General features: G+C 47.2%; 1 protein-coding gene across 2 annotated transcripts in view; it reads left to right on the top strand.

Moving 5' to 3' along the window:
- The window catches only part of LOC126531997 (cell adhesion molecule Dscam1-like), a 296,924-nt gene that overhangs the window by 176,275 nt on the left and 103,790 nt on the right, over window positions 1–16,859 (top strand). For both annotated transcript variants that reach the window (XM_055070830.2, XM_055070829.2), the window contains exons 9-11: window positions 517–766; window positions 4,975–5,133; window positions 9,995–10,279. In XM_055070830.2, the coding sequence (XP_054926805.1) occupies window positions 517–766; window positions 4,975–5,133; window positions 9,995–10,279 (694 nt within the window). The remainder of the gene's footprint in view (window positions 1–516; window positions 767–4,974; window positions 5,134–9,994; window positions 10,280–16,859) is intronic.

Genomic DNA, 16,859 nt, shown 5'->3' with positions numbered 1-16,859 from the left:
TTTTTTACCACGACTCTAGCTTAAAACTGCACGACATTCTTGGCCCATGGCAAACCACCGCTCGCGCACAGTGCACAATGAAAGTTGTTGCAGAATTTTCGTCAGGGTCAACGAACAGTTTGAAAGTGTGCGTGTTTATGTATGTACATATGTGTCATTTGTGTCTTTACCATACCACTGTGTGCATCGTAGCTCCAACCCGATACCGAAAGTAGCATGACAGGGGAAAAAAAGGATCTCCAGTTTTCATTTAAAAGAACCTTCAGAAGAGCTGTCAAGAGTTGGTAGGTGTAGTAATGAAAGAAAAAGGAAAAGAAGAAGACGAAAAGCTAAATATAACACAGGCGCGAACGTAAGAGACATGTAATAGGGCGACAACACAATCCTTCTTTTTTTTTTTTCAGAAACACAGAACACATGTAACAATGATGGGCAAAGAAAAGGACAGCGTATCTCTCTGTTTTTCTTTCTCTCCTCCTCTTCGACAATGAAACGCCGCGTTACGAACGCACGCAGGCCTCTCACGGCGAGAACCACCTGGCGAGCTACGTGAACATCTCCCGCATCCGGACCGACGAGGCCGGTGTCTGGCGGTGCGTAGCCGTCAACTCGGCTGGCGCGGCAGAGGCGACGGCGCGCGTAGCCGTGCGGGGACCGCCCGCCGTGCGGCCCTTCGGATCCAACCGCACCGCCGTGGCCACCGAGACGCTGGAGATGCACTGTGCGCTGCTCACGTATCCGCTCAGATCGCTGCACTGGGAGAAAGGTGAGCGCTTCACCGGCGTCTTTGGCAGTGAGTCGCCTGTGCTTCCCTCAGATGGGGCGGATAGCTTTATACTGAGCACACATCACTGTAGTACGTGCGCCGCTGTCTTCTTTGTACTTCGTCTTGTCGCGCTGAAGATTTCGCGTCACGATTCCGAACCAACCATACCGCCGAATGATGGCGGCAACGGAAGTTAGGTGCATCTGCGCTGCCGCTCTAAGCCCGCGACGCTTGGGCTTATGCCCACTCAGGTGATCTTTCCCGTGTTTCCATCATTGCCCTGTAACTGCATCTTCGCTGCATTGCGATGCGATATGCGGGGAAGACCCAAAGCAAATCAAAGTTGTGAACGCGAAGCATTACACTGCGAACATCTTTTGTAAGATCCTCGTCATCAGCCTGATAGTCTGAAGGCCCTCAACAAATTTTCGCATGACAGCTGACTGGACAAGATACATTGAAGAGTCTCCGACCGTGCTAGTTTTTCAGCGCGATCTTCACCCCCGTAATCAGCGCGTTCCCTCTTCTTTCTTTCTACACCCTTTCCGCTTCCCGCAACGCCGAGTAGCAGGTCAGAACATTGATTCAGGCCGACCTCGCGGCTTCTCTCTCATAATAAATATCTCTCTCTATCTTTTCCACGAAATGGTCAGAACTTGTCCTTTCTTTCTTCTTTTTTCCGTTGACCACCTGTACTGCAGTGTAATGGCCCTAGACATCACAGGGCGAGCAGCTAGGAGCCGGGTCAATGCATTGAAATGCAAGAATGATGCTGCATAGCGCAAGGAGGGAAACTGCTTCGGCACGGTGTATATGTTGTAGCGAGGAGCAACCAAGAAACGCATGCGCACTGTTCGAAAGCGCCTAGCAGAAGTTGGCGCACAGCCACGGAAGCTGGCAAAGGGGAGGCAGTTATGAACGTGGAAATGGGTTGGGCGTGCCTGGCCGAAGGATTGCACAGTTTATTCCAGTCTAGAAAGAACTCAGCAGTTTCCATGTAAAAGGCGAGTGACTATACATGTTCACATACCTTCCGTACTTATTGAGAGCTCTCAGTCTACTATTCACAGTAATCGAGTTCAGGAAATTAGAGACTGTCCAGCTCCGTAGCAACGCAGGGCCATGTGGTTGTGCTTCCATAAAATGTACGCATTTCTGGGATGCTTCGCGCTTCTACACAGACATTCAAAGCTGGCCACTCATCGGGGGCACTTATTTAGCTGTAAACATCATCAAAAAAGTTATGCATTTTACCGATTGAACATTTGTAGCTTCAGATGAAATGAGCGCAATATAGCAGGAAAAAAAAAAAGATTAGAAAAGTTTGAAAGCATGTGCCCTCTATGAACGGTGTGCGAAATTTAAACACGACATTACTTTGTGGTAGCTAGCCTTCTCTTTACCAACCATAGCTGCAAAGATGATTTAATGGCTCTTTCTTCTTTTCTTTCCTTTTCTTTCTTTTATTTTTTGCTTTTGCAGTGCACACAGTACTAATTAAAGCCGTGCACAATTCCTGCTATACAAATGTTGTTTTAATAAACGCGTAGGACCAGGCCTACGGATACATCTGATACGCTTGGAGACATGCAGAGATGTTTAAACCTTCATGCAGAGACTGCGAAAAAAAATGCGGAACTGCTACATAAACCCAGTTCCCCTGTTACACTAACTATACACAGTTCCACTAACCATTGCCAAGTCTGTTTATTTTTGCTAGTTTGTACACTAAAACCACAAAGGGCACATTGAGCACCTATATATATATATATATATATATATATATATATATATATATATATATATATATATATATATATATATATATATATATATATATATATATATATATATATATATATATATATATGCTGCGTCCCAATGGTTTTCACCTTCACACCTCCCAAGAAAGCGTTTATTCTATTATCCGCGCGCTCGAAAGAAACATTTCCGAAAGTTCCTCTTTTTTTTTTCTTTCGTGCAATCCGAGTATCAAAGTCCTATTACCGGGGCTGATTAAATTTACGGCGGCCATTTGGTACCAACGGGAAGTAAGGAAGGGTAAACGGACAACTTACTTAGATCCAGAGATTGCTCGAAAGTTAAACCTCACTCCGGAAACTCGAAGGCGGCAATGGAAAGACAAGAACTCCGTAAAGATAAACAGGCAGAACATCCAGTCGAAACACTCCGGTATAAATGGTTCCTCTCTCATTGTTTTTTCTTCGTATTTTCCTTCTTTGTTTTTATCGAACAGCACACTCACGCCGGAAGATTACGAGAAGCCCAAAAGCTAGCAAGGAGTGTCGCAATACTAGCGCCACGGCCGCGCTAATAAACTTGATTTGGCGCGCTCGCCCTTTTGAAGAGAGAGGCGGAAATCAGAAGCAAAAACAACACCGGAGGCGAACAAGGATCGCTCAATAAGAAGCACAAGAAGAAGCGCGGAGACTGCGAGAGAAAGTCGTCGAGAAGACACGTTACTCGCGTTTACATTTACTTCGACCTGGAGCATAACGGCGCAGCAGCAGCAGCAGCAACAGAGGCAATGTAACGGCGACAGCGGCGAAGCGAAGTCGGGGTGTCGCCAAATGAAGGAGCGCCACCACCAGTGCCTGTGCAGTTCCTGCCTCTCGCACCCCCCCCCCCCCCTCTACCCTCTTTCACGTGCCTGCCTCGTTTGCATTACGACAGTTCATCAACTTTATTTTTCCTTTTTTGCTTTCGCCTTGTTTGCGAAAAAAGAGAGAGAGCGTCCGGCGTGCAAGACATCTTCGCACGCTGCCGGTTTCGAGAGCGGCAAGAGTGCAAAATTGGAGGAGGTCCCCCCCCCCGGAAGTTTTCTCTTATTGCTTCCCTTAGCAACTGCTGATGCAGGAGCGACCCTAGGTGCCTGCAGGGACTGCGAGATTAAAGGCGCTGCTCCCATATAAACTGAAAATGTGGCCTTCCCTAATTGGCAGCTCCCTTTGGAAATCAATACGAGGCGAAAGAGGCACCGGCGATCAGGTTGGGAGTGCACGGGAAAGCAGGAAGGACCCCGCCCTCTCAACGGAGCCGAGACAAAACTAAAAGACAAAAAGATAAAAAGAAAGACAAATAATGGAGCGAAATAAACCTGCGCGCCCGCTGTTCCGGGCGCCGTCTCGTTTCAGAAGCACCTATACGTGACCTGCATCCGATGAGAGGAAAGTGCGAGGCAAATCCGAGCACGCAGGGCTTCCTTTCGCATCGAGAAGCGGGCTGAGTCACGTGGGGAGAGAGGAGAGGGGAGGGCTGAGGAAAGGTCACGGAGGAGGAGAGACGGCGCATAAAGGTGCAGGAATAGGAAGGGGAAAGTATCGAAGAAAGTGTCTGGGATCGTCTTAGTTAAAGCTCGGTTCCTGCTTGCACTGGGGCGCCCGTCCGTACGGGGACGTATATTTGCGCCGGACTTCGAACCTTTGTAGGAGGTTCTTATCCCTTACCGTGCATGGAGGCGCTGTCCGGGTGACGTACACATTTCCCGAGATGTGGGCAGAGCACGGCACGTGCTTTCTGAGAAGAATCGATTGAGTTGAGCGCTTGCAGCGCAGTGACCGTAGCCTTACGCGTTATGTCGACTCGTTAGACATGAGGGGCGTGACCGGAAGCGTCAGTAAAAATTGCGTAGAGGAGCAAGCTCCGCGCCAGCACTAAGCAACCTTTACGCAAGAACTTGCTCAAAACAATTTCACACTATCGTTCGTGGCTATGTATACTGAAAGGACTTATGCGCAAAATCGAAGTTCACAAGTAGCAGGAGGTCTCTGTCAAGTTCTTATGAGCAACTACGAGCAAATTATTAGACTGTATCTTACTACACAAAACATAAGACAAAGCATCACATTTTGTTCAGTTTCGTGCGTGTTGTAAGCTGTTCCTCTTCATAAGTAGCATCTTCGTGCCGAGTTACCGATCACATCGCGCGCATTCTCTATCATTTGATTACCAAGTTAACACTATGCTGTTTCTTGTGCCATTCTTACGCTCGAATCGCACCTCCCCCCCCCCCCCCCCGCCTTCTTGTTTTTCTGTGGGTATACACCAACTTGTTCTTCAATGCGCCATGCCTAACAATACTTCTTTACTTCTTCTACAATATACCCTATGTATAGCGCTCACTCTGTATTCCTTCGGGTTTAAGGCGTATTGTTCTAAACAAAGTTTCTCGTGTCTGTTCATTTCAGACGGGCGTAAACTGCCCTTCCACCACCGCCAGAAGGTGTTTGCCAACGGCACCCTGCTGGTTCTGGACACCACTGTCCAGGACGCAGGAAAGTACACCTGCGTGGCGGCCAACGAGGAAGGCCAGACAGCCAGCGCTAGCCTGCACGTCGCCGTGAAAGGTGGGTGCTGGAAGAAATCCCTGCAGTGGAATGGGCACAGGCCATTGGCTGTCGAGTATCGCCGTTTCCACGGAATACTTACTGTTACCGAATCGGAGCTTTACAAAATCATTTTACGGTATTTCCACGCGCTGCACGCAACTTGCTCAGTACATTAACTGTGCTCATTTCAGTTTATTTTAACGATACGCAAAATGTTTTGGCACTCCGTTGCCGCAAAGGAGTTGTCACCCTGTCTGTAGTGAAACTGTTTGTCTAGCGAAAATTACATTGCTCGATCAGTCAACTCAGCCTATCCTGCTGAATTTTGAGTGAACGAGTATAGATACTCCATGTCTTGACCAAACTGTCACGCACTGCCGGCCAGAGTGTAAAAACGATCTCTGCAAACTGCATTGACATATTTCGATATCATTATAAATAACATTAGGAAATGTTTAACTTTGAAAGCACGGTATGCCTACACTGTATAGAGATCGTAAACCCTCACCGAAATAGCAGCACTTGCTTCGATGTCCATTCAACTTGGCCTTGCGTTCCAGAAAAGGCGTATACTCTCAGATCGGCTACATTGAAGCATAATTAGAACACATTTAAGCAAGTTATTGTTGTCTACGCCAAGAAAATACGATCTTGGACAGCTTCCGCGATTTAAAGAAAGAAGAGTGCCCACATTACGATTGGTCACTTCACTGCGCCCGCGTGTGAGTCCACACTCTAGTAAACTCATACACTGTTTTTAATGGTTGTGTCATTAGCGCTTTGAGCAATAGCCTTTTCGCGTGCTTTGCCCTTCATTTCCTACGTGTAGACACCTACATAAAACAGAAGTACAAGATCAAGTGCGTAAAGTACACCCACGTCATTGTGTTTTGCTCTCAACGATCTCAACCCCACGGTTTGCTTTTGCCAGTTTATCGACGCTCCTTCGTCGCAATTACAAGTATTATCAATACAGAGTCCCTTTAAATGATTCGTTGCGCTTGAAAAGTGGTACTATGCGCGGCTTCGCACCAATTCCACCGGCTTAAATAAAAAGGGCGGACTTGCGACACTGCTGTCGTTATCGAGGCGCCGAACGTTATTAACCTATCACACACACACAAAAAAAATAGACGGCGTCCCCATCGTAACAAAAGACATCGCTATGCGAATAGGTTCACAGGCAGCTCCAAGTGGGCCTCGCCTATTGTGCGATTCAGGAGGGTGAGACGAGCGCCAGTTGGGGCGCCAGGCGCATTGTCCTTATATCCGCGCGTGTGTGAACGCTGTTTCCGCTGAGCCAACACTCGAGGGCGGAAGCCGAAATTGGATTTCAAAAGATCAGACAGGGATTGTGGAAAGCACGGTGGCGGGGAAGACTGTTTCTAATTCTGCGCGCCCCGTGCGAAGGGCACTAACGAAACGAGATCCCGACTGCCGGGCAAGCGCTGTTTCGACGCCGATTGTGTTTACGCTGCGCTGCCGCCGCGCTAATTTAGCGCGGAACGGCCTCGATTCCCGAAGCCGAGAAATGGGCCGGCGAACTATAGGCTCCGATAGCCAAGAGAGAGAGTGCGCCATGGGGCGTGTGGCTGAGGAATAATTTAATGAAAACACTTCGGTTCAACGCCGCGCGACCTGAAATGTCAAAGTCGCTTTTTCCGTGTTACTTGTCGCGCTATTGTTACGGTTTTGGTCGTGCAAAACGACTAAAGAAAGAAAAACATGGTGCAGAAACCATCGACGATGATTGTCAATTTAAGCGAACGAACGAACGAACGAACGAACGAACGAACGAACGAACGAACGTTTGCCATGCCGAGTGCGTCCACCGACCATCGGCCGCCGATAAACCACGAAAACGGAAGAGGCAAAAAAAAAAAAAAAAAGAAGAGAACCCTTCAAACATTATTTTTACAGACATCAAGTTTTCCAGCAATACATTGCATTCTATGCTCATATTTGAGGCGAGCAACGAAATCATTTTTTATTCATCCGATGCTTTCGTGCCACCACACTGTGCCTCAATGTAAATGACACCTTTTATTGAACTGAGGGCAACTCTACCAATCCCGTTTTTTTCACAGCTTCCTTAATCCTTGTACTTTTCGGCCACAACGCAGCCCCTTATTTGAATGGCAGCTGCGTGAGAGTTCGTTTACATCGCGGTTCATAACTACTGTTGAATGCGTTATCTCTCGAGCGTTGTACAGTTGTTCACAAAAGCACGTGGGACACGGAATTTCGAAAAAAATATATTTTCCCCGCGAAACCTGGGCACATGCCTTCAAAGTTTTCCCAGGGTTGTTGCAGTGTGTAGTTTCAATTCGAAATTTCAATGTGTAGGTCAGATAAGTCGCAGGTCATGTGGGTCGCCACGCGTTGCCAGTTTATCTCTTCAAAGACAACCTGAGTGCGTCCGCGCGTCCAGTTCTGTTTTTGTGTCACAGGTAATGCTGAAAGAACTTGATACCATGGCGGAAGCATTTAAAAAGCAGGCAACAAGAAAATTGGCGTCGTCGTCGTTGGAGGGCACATTAAGTGAGGCCTTCCTACATGACTAAATAGGATTCCACAAGGCAGACAGCTGCGTCACAAGTCTCACAAGGCACGGAAGTTGTGCTTGCGACATTCTCGCTTTCTTTTTTACTTTATTGGCGATCACACACAAAAAAAAGAAACTACTTTAAGCAGTGAAGGCAACTTCATGTAAATATATTGCACTATATGTATTTCTGGCATTTATATAATGTGCCGATGTCATCAAGCATGTAATATCTATATATATATATATATATATATATATATATATATATAGATATTATATATATTATATATATATTATCTATATATCTATATCTATATCTATATTATCTATATAATATATATATATATTATTATAGATATATATATATATATATATATATATATATATATATATATATATATATTGAGAATGTTTTTTCTTTGTTTCTTCAGAGCTAATGCGGGAAGTAAAGCGTTGAATTATGAGCACCATGTCCGCAGGACGTGATCGCGCGATGGAAGCCCACCAAGGCCAGCTCCAACAGAGAAGCCCGTTTACTCGGCTCGTCCCCTTCTCGGTGGCTCTGGCCATCGACCGAAACTCACATTTGCAGTGACAACCCGTGTCCCTTAAACTTTTGTTACCGACTGTGCACGTCACCCAAAAGCGGTCCACAGAAGTGCATTTCGCTAAAATGCCGCTGGTATATTTGAGTACTACTCTTCTGGTTTCTCTCTGTAAAAAACGGGTGAAGTATTACTGTCTTTGGCATTGTATGACGCTACTGCCTCATACGAACAGGGTCCCGATTTTCATTAGTCACAACGGCATGAATCGAACATACAGTGAAGCCAAAGAAATAATACGAAATATGAACTGCAGTTTTAAGAGGAAGCTTTAATTCGGGCCATTGTTTGCAAGGAGTTTGCAAAAGCCCTACTCATATATCCGTGGTCCACTTGAGAGCCATATATATTGCCTCAGTTTTGTCCGCTTTAGATGTACTATTATATACAACTGACAGAATTGATATCTTTTTTTCATTGCTGAGTTACAGAGTTATAAACTTCATAGAATCGCTTTCTGAAAGTTTGTGATTTGCAACACTATTTATAAAGATATTGACGGCCTAAATCAAACATTCGCTATGAACAGTCCCTAGTTTTTAACTTTTTCTTTTAAATGCAATAAATCTCATCAAATTTGGTGTGGTAGTTGCCGAGATAAATAATTTTTCCTTCCCCGTGCATATAGACAGGAGCCCCCGATCTAACGCTTGTTCTTAATTGAAGATGTTCCAAATCGTAATAAAAAAGGTAGATGAAAGTAGACGAGAAAACAGCATGCGGCAGGCGGGAGCCGAACTCGCATCTTCCGCATTACGCGTGCTCTGCTTTATCAACTAAGCTACCACGGCGGCGGTAATCCTCCGACGCGCTTTCTTGGGTATTAATGCGATAGCGTTAAGGACCTCGTGTCGCATAAGAGGAGGTGCCGGCGTCTGGCGCCGGCGTCTCCGTGAGTCAAAATTCCCGCACATGTTTAGGTACATGTATACGTCATGCCTTGCTATATGACATGCGCTATATGCTGGTTATATTGCCGCACCATTCTATCAATAAAGTTATTCATAACCTGTCTTACGTTCTTGACAAAGTTATTCCTCGGAATTTTGAGAATGCCGGCACACAAGAAAATGTCATGAAACAAAACGCCGACTGCGCATGCCTTTTGTGGTAAACCTTCTCAGACCGAAATAACAAATGCGCGAAGCAATAACAAAAACCTGAAAATTATGCACTTATTTTGGCGCGGCTGTGTGCTACCTCCTAGATCGGCCCACGCAAGAGGGTGCTTTTCTACCGGAAAGCTCGCCTTCGTGCATAACTTTCGCCGCCAACTTTCCCCGTAAACGTTACGCTTACATAAGCAGCAGTTGCCAGGAAGCGTGGGAAGCAGCCAGCGATTTCTGGATGCTATCGCGCTTCACTCTTCAAGGCGAAGCTTAAATCCATTTGTTTGTCAACGTATAGTAGACATAACCCCGAAAGCTTTATCCTGTCCCAATCATGGCCATGGCGGCGGAAATGGCCCGTCTTTTTAACCGCAAGTGTCACATTATGCCTGTGCGATGACGCCTGTGGTGCCTAACGGGCGTATTTCTACGTATAAGGATTCAAGTAAGCGTCACGTTTGTTTTTACCCGAATTTATTGTGGCGCGGTTCGCAAGCTGTACCTTGCCTTTCTTTACGAGACGTGCAATCACCAGCTCGCTTAATTAATGACCGTGCCTCTCTCTCTCTCTCTCTGTCTCTCTCTCTCTCCCTATCCACCCTGCCTGCACCACCCAGTGCCCCCGCTGATCGAGCGCTTCGCCTTCGACGAGAACCTGCACGAGGGCATGCGCACTCGTGTCTACTGCAACATCGCCCACGGTGACCCGCCCGTGCGCATCACCTGGCTCCGCGACGGGCAGCCCATCAAGTCCGGCCCCGGCCAGGAGGTGCGCGTGCTCGACCCCTTCTCGGTGGCGCTGGCCATCGACAGCCTGAGCCCGAGCCACGACGGTAGCTACACGTGCGTGGCCTCCAACGCGGCGGCCACGGTCAACTACACGGCGCCGCTCAGGGTGCATGGTGAGAAGAGCGATGACACTTTCTCCCTCGTTGAAGCGATCGAATTAGAACGCGATCGAGTTGTGGGGCACTGCGTGTGCTGAAACCGCGAGCCGACTGAGAGGCACGCCGTATAGCCAGGCACACCGGGTTAATTTTGGCCACCTGGGCTTCTTTAACGTTGCACCTAAACCTAAGTACACGGGCGCTTCTTGCAGTTCCTCCTCAGTGAAATGCAGTCGCCGAGACCGAGGAGTCGAACCCGCGACCCCGTGCTCGGCAGCAGAACGCCATAGCCACTGAGTCACCGCGTTAGGAGAGAGCGAGGGAGGTAGAGAACGGAAGCGAAGGGGGGTGAACTAGACGCTCCTCCGGTTTGCTACCCTGCAAGAGGACGAGGAGGAGGAAAGAAAGAGAAAGGGCAGGGATGTTAACCAGAAATGCGTCTGGTTGGCTGAGCTACTCTGGGGGCGCGAAAGAGGGAAAACAAAGATGAGATAGACAGAGTGAGGGGGAAAGACGGCGTTGAGCGCGTGCACGAACGCGGAGGGCCTGAGAAAGTCAAAAACGTTTGCTACCCTACAAAGTCGGAAGGGAGTTAATGTTCAAGTTCGCTGCATGACATGCGTCGTTCGACAATGCGCATTCTTTTCACCGATTCGGGATTTGCATATACCGAATGTCTGTACGGAATTGATACATATTATATAGAGCACACACAAAAAAACACCTGCGGCAGACAGCACAATTCTAGTCCTTAAGCAGCATGAAGCAGAGACGGACATTACTTGTATGTGAAATAGAATTGCATAATCAGCTATTTATGAAAAATTTGCAAAATGCATTTTTTATGAATCGCTTTACGGTACATATTGCAATTTATAAATTGTACCCGGTAAGCTTGCAAGGCGTATCCACTTGGAACGAATTCCCATGATGACACCAGTTTCGAGATACGTAATTTCAAACTGGGCGACGAAGAAGATAAGGACGGTTGAGTTAATTTTGTGCTTCAATGCATGAAACGATGTGTTAGGTTCTTTTTTCTTTTGTTTTTAAGGTAAGCGGAAGAACAGCGTATTCTTCCCGCAGATTTGTTGGAGCTTATCTCTAAACTCGTCCCATCCACAAAATTCGTTCCAGGTGGATAAGTCTTTCAATCTCGTCAGCTGCAATTCTTAAATTCATAATAAGAAATATACACCTCGTATATACTGCAGTAGCACTGCGCAGTTAGTACCGCACTTAGTTTTATTTTTTTAGCCTTTCCCTCTTTTTCAGTTAGATGCGATCAAATTATGCACTATCTCAACCTTCTCTAGCACCTCGTCAGCAAATAAAGTAAGACACTGAAGCGTGCGCAGCAGAGCAAATGAGAAGCGGTTGACAGCCAGTCATCGATGCCATCCCATGCCCCGAGAGCGTCGAACACGGGTCGCCCCGCGGCGTCGCAAACCTGCGCAACCTGCCAAATCCCGCTGAGCGGGACAGCGCGCGCCTTGCACTTCGCGACCAGTGCGCCCAGTCGCTTTAGTTTCGTCACTCGCAATCTGCAGGATGACAGATTTCTCCGGGGAACGACGTCGTGCAACTATAGTATACTTGCGCGCCACGATAGCAATCACCTGGTTTCCAGTCCCCCCGCCATGCTAGGGAAACAAAATCCCTCGGGACAAGAAAAAGAAAATGTTGGGAATGCGCTTTAGTGATGTTAGAGGGTGTTTCCAAAGGACGAGCTGACCTCCCGAGACGCCGCAGGGAAGCAGTACGGCGGGTTAAAGAATACCGAAGTTGCGCAGCGGGAATCAAAGTGTCACAGTAAGCGGTGATGGGCACACTGACTTTCTGCAAGTGGATTCAAGATTACTGTCATTATAAGGCATTACTTTGACTTCGTGCACAGTGCGAGGTTAGAGTAATTTCTAGAAATGTATCGTTTCTCCTTTATTTTCCGAGGTGCAATGTCATAAGGCAGACCACCTCAGAATAAAGAAAGAAAGAAACGTAAAAAATAAAAGCTACAAGTACGCACAGCAATTGCACACCCTTAGATAACTTCTTCGTCTAATACTAATACACGTGCGCACCTGACAGTTAGCATAACTCCAAAACTATTTTCGCAGCTGTTTGCGAAACGTGACCGAAACTATGCGGGCGCAGACTGTATGAAGAACTACGTCTGCTTTCGTTGCGTTACGGGCAAGGTATGAAGACAGCCCAGCCCTGAAGTCGCCGATGCGGTGATTGTCTGTACCGAGTGCCAGTGCTTGAATCTACCAGCAGGCGTCGAACGTTGCCGTCTGCATGGGAAGAAGCAGGGCTAAAGTGCGCAGAGCGCAGGGTGGTGCCACGGTAAGAACTAGGCTTGTTTTGTAGGAGCAAAGCAGGCGCTAGGAGTAATAATAGACTCTTTCTTTTTCTCTCCGTACTTTACGCATGCCCATCTCACTCGGAGTTATATCCATTATCACAACTTTAGTACAAACGGTCGTGGCATAGCTTTCAGAGGGAAACGCACAGAGTCGTCGCTATCAGCGTTGATGCAGAAAGTATGTTTCTTGTGATATACTCCAGGAGTCAACTCGAGAGAAGACAGTTGAGCTAATTGGTACGCATTCCAGGAGTGTAAAATATTCAAGTTGCGCTAAAGAGACACCCGACCATTTGAAGTTTGAGTTACTGATCAGCTGAATTCAGGCTTCGTATGCTATGTGCTGTTCGTTTGTTAGTTCGTTTGTTTCTCGTTTTTCTTTCTCTCTCTCTTTTTTTTTTTCCTTCTTTTTGCGGCGTTATACGCGCGTTTGTTTGAATGCAGGAGTCGTTGTAACTCCTTCGCACCCAGGAAGATGAGGTAATAATTGCACCCAGTTCGGTCAGGAATATTTTTTTTTTGAACATGGGCAAAGCTATCTTCTCTACTGCTGTTAATTTTAGTGTGTTGTAAGTGCCCACCTCTCATCACCTCGACCGTAAATATGCGTAGGTCACCGCGATGCTCCCAGCATCTATAGTCCACGAAGTCATGCAAGCATTGATCTTAACACACATCTAGCCGCCTAAAATGCAAGCGCAAGTAACACAATGCGGCGTTGTTTCTCTCTCGTTTCACCCAAAAGAAGAGTATTAGAATGCCGTCCGTCTTGCGATTATGCGTCACAAGTTCACATGTCATCTTCTTGGTCACGCATATCGTTTCGCCTTATTTCTAACTAGTGCGTTTCCTATATACAAAGCGCTATCATGCTCTTCAAGCATCGCTACCTAATATCACGGAGGGTTCGCAAAAGTCATTGCGGAAGTGAGCGTACGGCTCCAAGAAAAATCAGGTCTCGCATCTTTGCAGAGGAAACGAGCGTTTCCTTTTGCCTTTAGTGTACGAGAAGTCTCCGTTCTACGTTTTCAAATAAATGAAGCACTCAACGTGCCTCAAGCCCCTGTATGTATAATTTCTTGGACATTTTACAACTTTAAAAAATCGTTATTGGTTGAAACGAGAGTTTGTGGGCTGCTGTATTGGTGAGCTAATGTGATTTGCTTTTTTTTTTTCTTACCCACTAAGTTTACTGGGCTGTCTCAGTGGAAAACAACACGCTGTTCCACAAACGCCATTCGATGCTTAGATTTATACGCATCTATAAGCACGAAGTCTTGTTTTGTGAGCTCTGCGGGAGGCTACTGTTTTATAGATAAATTCTTTGGATGAGCTAAGACCATATTTCGACTATATGTGGTATGTTTCGCGCTTTTGAGGAAAGAAAATAGAACTAGTTAAAATATCTTAGCCGAGCACTTGACCGGGTCAAGGAGAATGAACATTTGGACTAGGTGGTCATGCGTAACCGTTGCGATTAATAAAGCTGAAAAACGTGACCGCAGTTGGTAGTGATCCAAACCTTTGATCCTCAGTGACGGTGTGCAAACGGGCAGAACAATTGTTTTTTTTACGTGTCAGTATTAGCGCACGCTATTTGCCAAGTTACGCTGTTACTGTGCTGTTATCGTTATTAGTACATCAGTCAACATGCCTTTCTCAAGTAATAGCTAAGTTATACCGACACAAGTTGGAACAAAACGTAGTACATATGCACATGTAGCACTTGTGTTCTGACTTCGTGTATTTGTTGAATAAACTTCCTTTTAATCGAGGAGCTTCATGAGAAACACGTGTCACCGCAAAGTGTTTTACTACGATAGCAATTATGTGGGCCCTCGAGGCGCTTTATAGCAGTCGCCGCCATACCGCGTATCGAAGATTGGAGGCTGTGTGGTCTGCGATCTGCCGCGGATGCGAGGGTAAATATTTCATGAATCGTTAACGCGCAGCGTCTTGCCCGTCTTCAATGAACGACTCATCCCCATGCACTTCATTTCCTTAAAAAAAAAATACTTTCTTGCCTTGTGTCCACACTCCCGCAATGTATTCTGTTTGTGTTGGTAATACGGCATTCATTGTCGTTACACATGCAAACGTATATCTGTGACTATTCACACTTTTCGCGTGACACTCAGGGGCCCCAGCATCTATGGTAGCCTGGTTTGGATCAGAAATCTGTCCGCAATGGTTTAATGCAACAGCATTAGAGGCGTACGTCGCCCACTTCGTAGGTATCGGTCTGATGAAAATTATGGGCTGATCCCGAAAACAGTGCAGTCTAATTCAGCTTTTCAAAGCGCAAGCTGTTAATTAAGAAAAGAGTCGAAAAATCGGCACCGGACGCACGCGCCAGAGGTTTCAAACAGCAGCTTAGACTCGACAGAAGCGCGCGTACGATCGTGGTCTAATGGTTAGAGCAATGGGCTGCTGGGCTAGATAACAGAGGTTTGATCCCGCTATCAGTCACGGTTTTTTTTTTTTTTATTTAGGAATATATCCAAAAGCAATAAGGAGGCCGACAGATGGAGTTGGCACACTGTGGTATAAAGTCCCCTTATGAGCGTTTCTAAAAAAAGCTAAATACCGAGAACGTTTGCGCCGTCGACGCACTTTATTGGTGCAGCTTAGTTCTGTAAGCTGCCGCGATGCGACCTTACCCAGAGGGTGCGACTAAGGTGCGACTTCTTGCGTCACGCGTGCGTGTGAGCGCGCGCCGCTGCCGTTCCGGTGTAGGAACGGCAGACGCTCCGCTCCGTCCCTGCGCCTCTCAGCTTATTACGCGTCTGTCAGTGCTTCCCCGACTTCCGTCATGAGGCGCCGCCCAGATGGTACTCTCCCCCGCCACCGTAAAGCAACCGCGAAGGCTAGCCGACGGGGGAGAGTAGGAAAGGACGATACGAGAGGGTGGTGAATGGTCGGATCAGCCGGTAAGGTAGACCAGGACGCAGGCGCGCGCACCTGTCGAGACCAATCACATTTTAAGTACTCTATAACGTACGAAGGGCGTTAGCGGTGCTAAGTTCACCTGGCCTAGTTCTTTTCCGTCCGCGCACACACTTGCTCAAGCGAAGCGCTAGTGTGCGTGTGCTCAACGTTCACGTCAACAATGCGAGGCAGAACGATGCCCCGCACCACTGTCGAGAAGAGCGTGAAAAAAATGTCGACTTCGCCGTTTTTGCGGCCAAACGGGCTCCGCGTGGCTCGCGTCTCTGGAGACATTCTCATGCGCTTACAAAATCAATGCGATGCCTCCGTGGGTTGACGCACGAGCAAGGGGAGGATATATGTCAGCACACGCTGCCTGAAGCCACGTCAATCTATGCAAACGCTAAGACTCGTTCGTGCGCTTGTGAACGCAAATAAGCGCTTCAATCGTTCCAAGGTGCGAGCTCGCTGCAGCAAAGACGAGCCGAAAGGGTCAAGATTACTCATGCGTTCGATGTGTACGCGTACTCAAGCATTATCCAATGGGACTGACTGCCCCGTATTCAGAAATGCATCTTAACTCGAAACCCATGCTTTACTTAATCTAAATGACGCCTGGCGTGGTTGCCCAGGACGCTCGTTGCGTTTCCTTCGGCGCGTTCTCGACAGGCGTCAACTTTGTCGCGTTCTCGACAGGCGTCAGTTAAAGGAAGTCTCGCATGGAGTTCAAGATGCATTTAAGAATAGGGGGGATAGATGACACGCATAGAATGTATGGCGTGTGCCTTTCTGCCGCAGTTTATTTCACAACGTTTCGACGTGTTCGTGCATTTGTGTACATTAAGGGTGTACATCAACGTATGCTTCTATCATTTTAAGGCGTGATCTTTTACAAGCGGAGAGCGCGAACAATCTCAAGCTACGCCGATCCAAGACAGTCAAAATGGCGAGCCGCCCTTCTATTACTAGATTGTATAGGCACATATGTTGCCATAGGCTAGGCCGTCTCTCGATATCGATGACCACTCTCAAGAAGACTGCCAGGATAATGACCGTATAGCCAAAGTCTGCTACACCACTGGCTTCCCGGGAAGATAGCAAACGAATTAGAAACTGCGACCCGTTCTGCCGGAAGCGAGCAGGCCTGGTCTCGCCATGCCCGGCGATGACGTAGTTCCCGCGGGACGAATGTACGCGGAATAACTCGAGAAAAACCGCTTCTGTGGTAAGCTATTCGCAGATGTATGCCAATACAAGCGACTAGTGCATCGATGACAACGAAGCTCTCTATATACGAGGGGT

This window comes from Dermacentor andersoni, chromosome 5 (assembly GCF_023375885.2).
Source record: "Dermacentor andersoni chromosome 5, qqDerAnde1_hic_scaffold, whole genome shotgun sequence".
NCBI classification, from domain to species: domain Eukaryota; kingdom Metazoa; phylum Arthropoda; class Arachnida; order Ixodida; family Ixodidae; genus Dermacentor; species Dermacentor andersoni.
The sequence above is the reverse complement of the archived record's forward strand: the minus strand, read 5'-3'. Positions and strand labels throughout refer to the sequence as shown.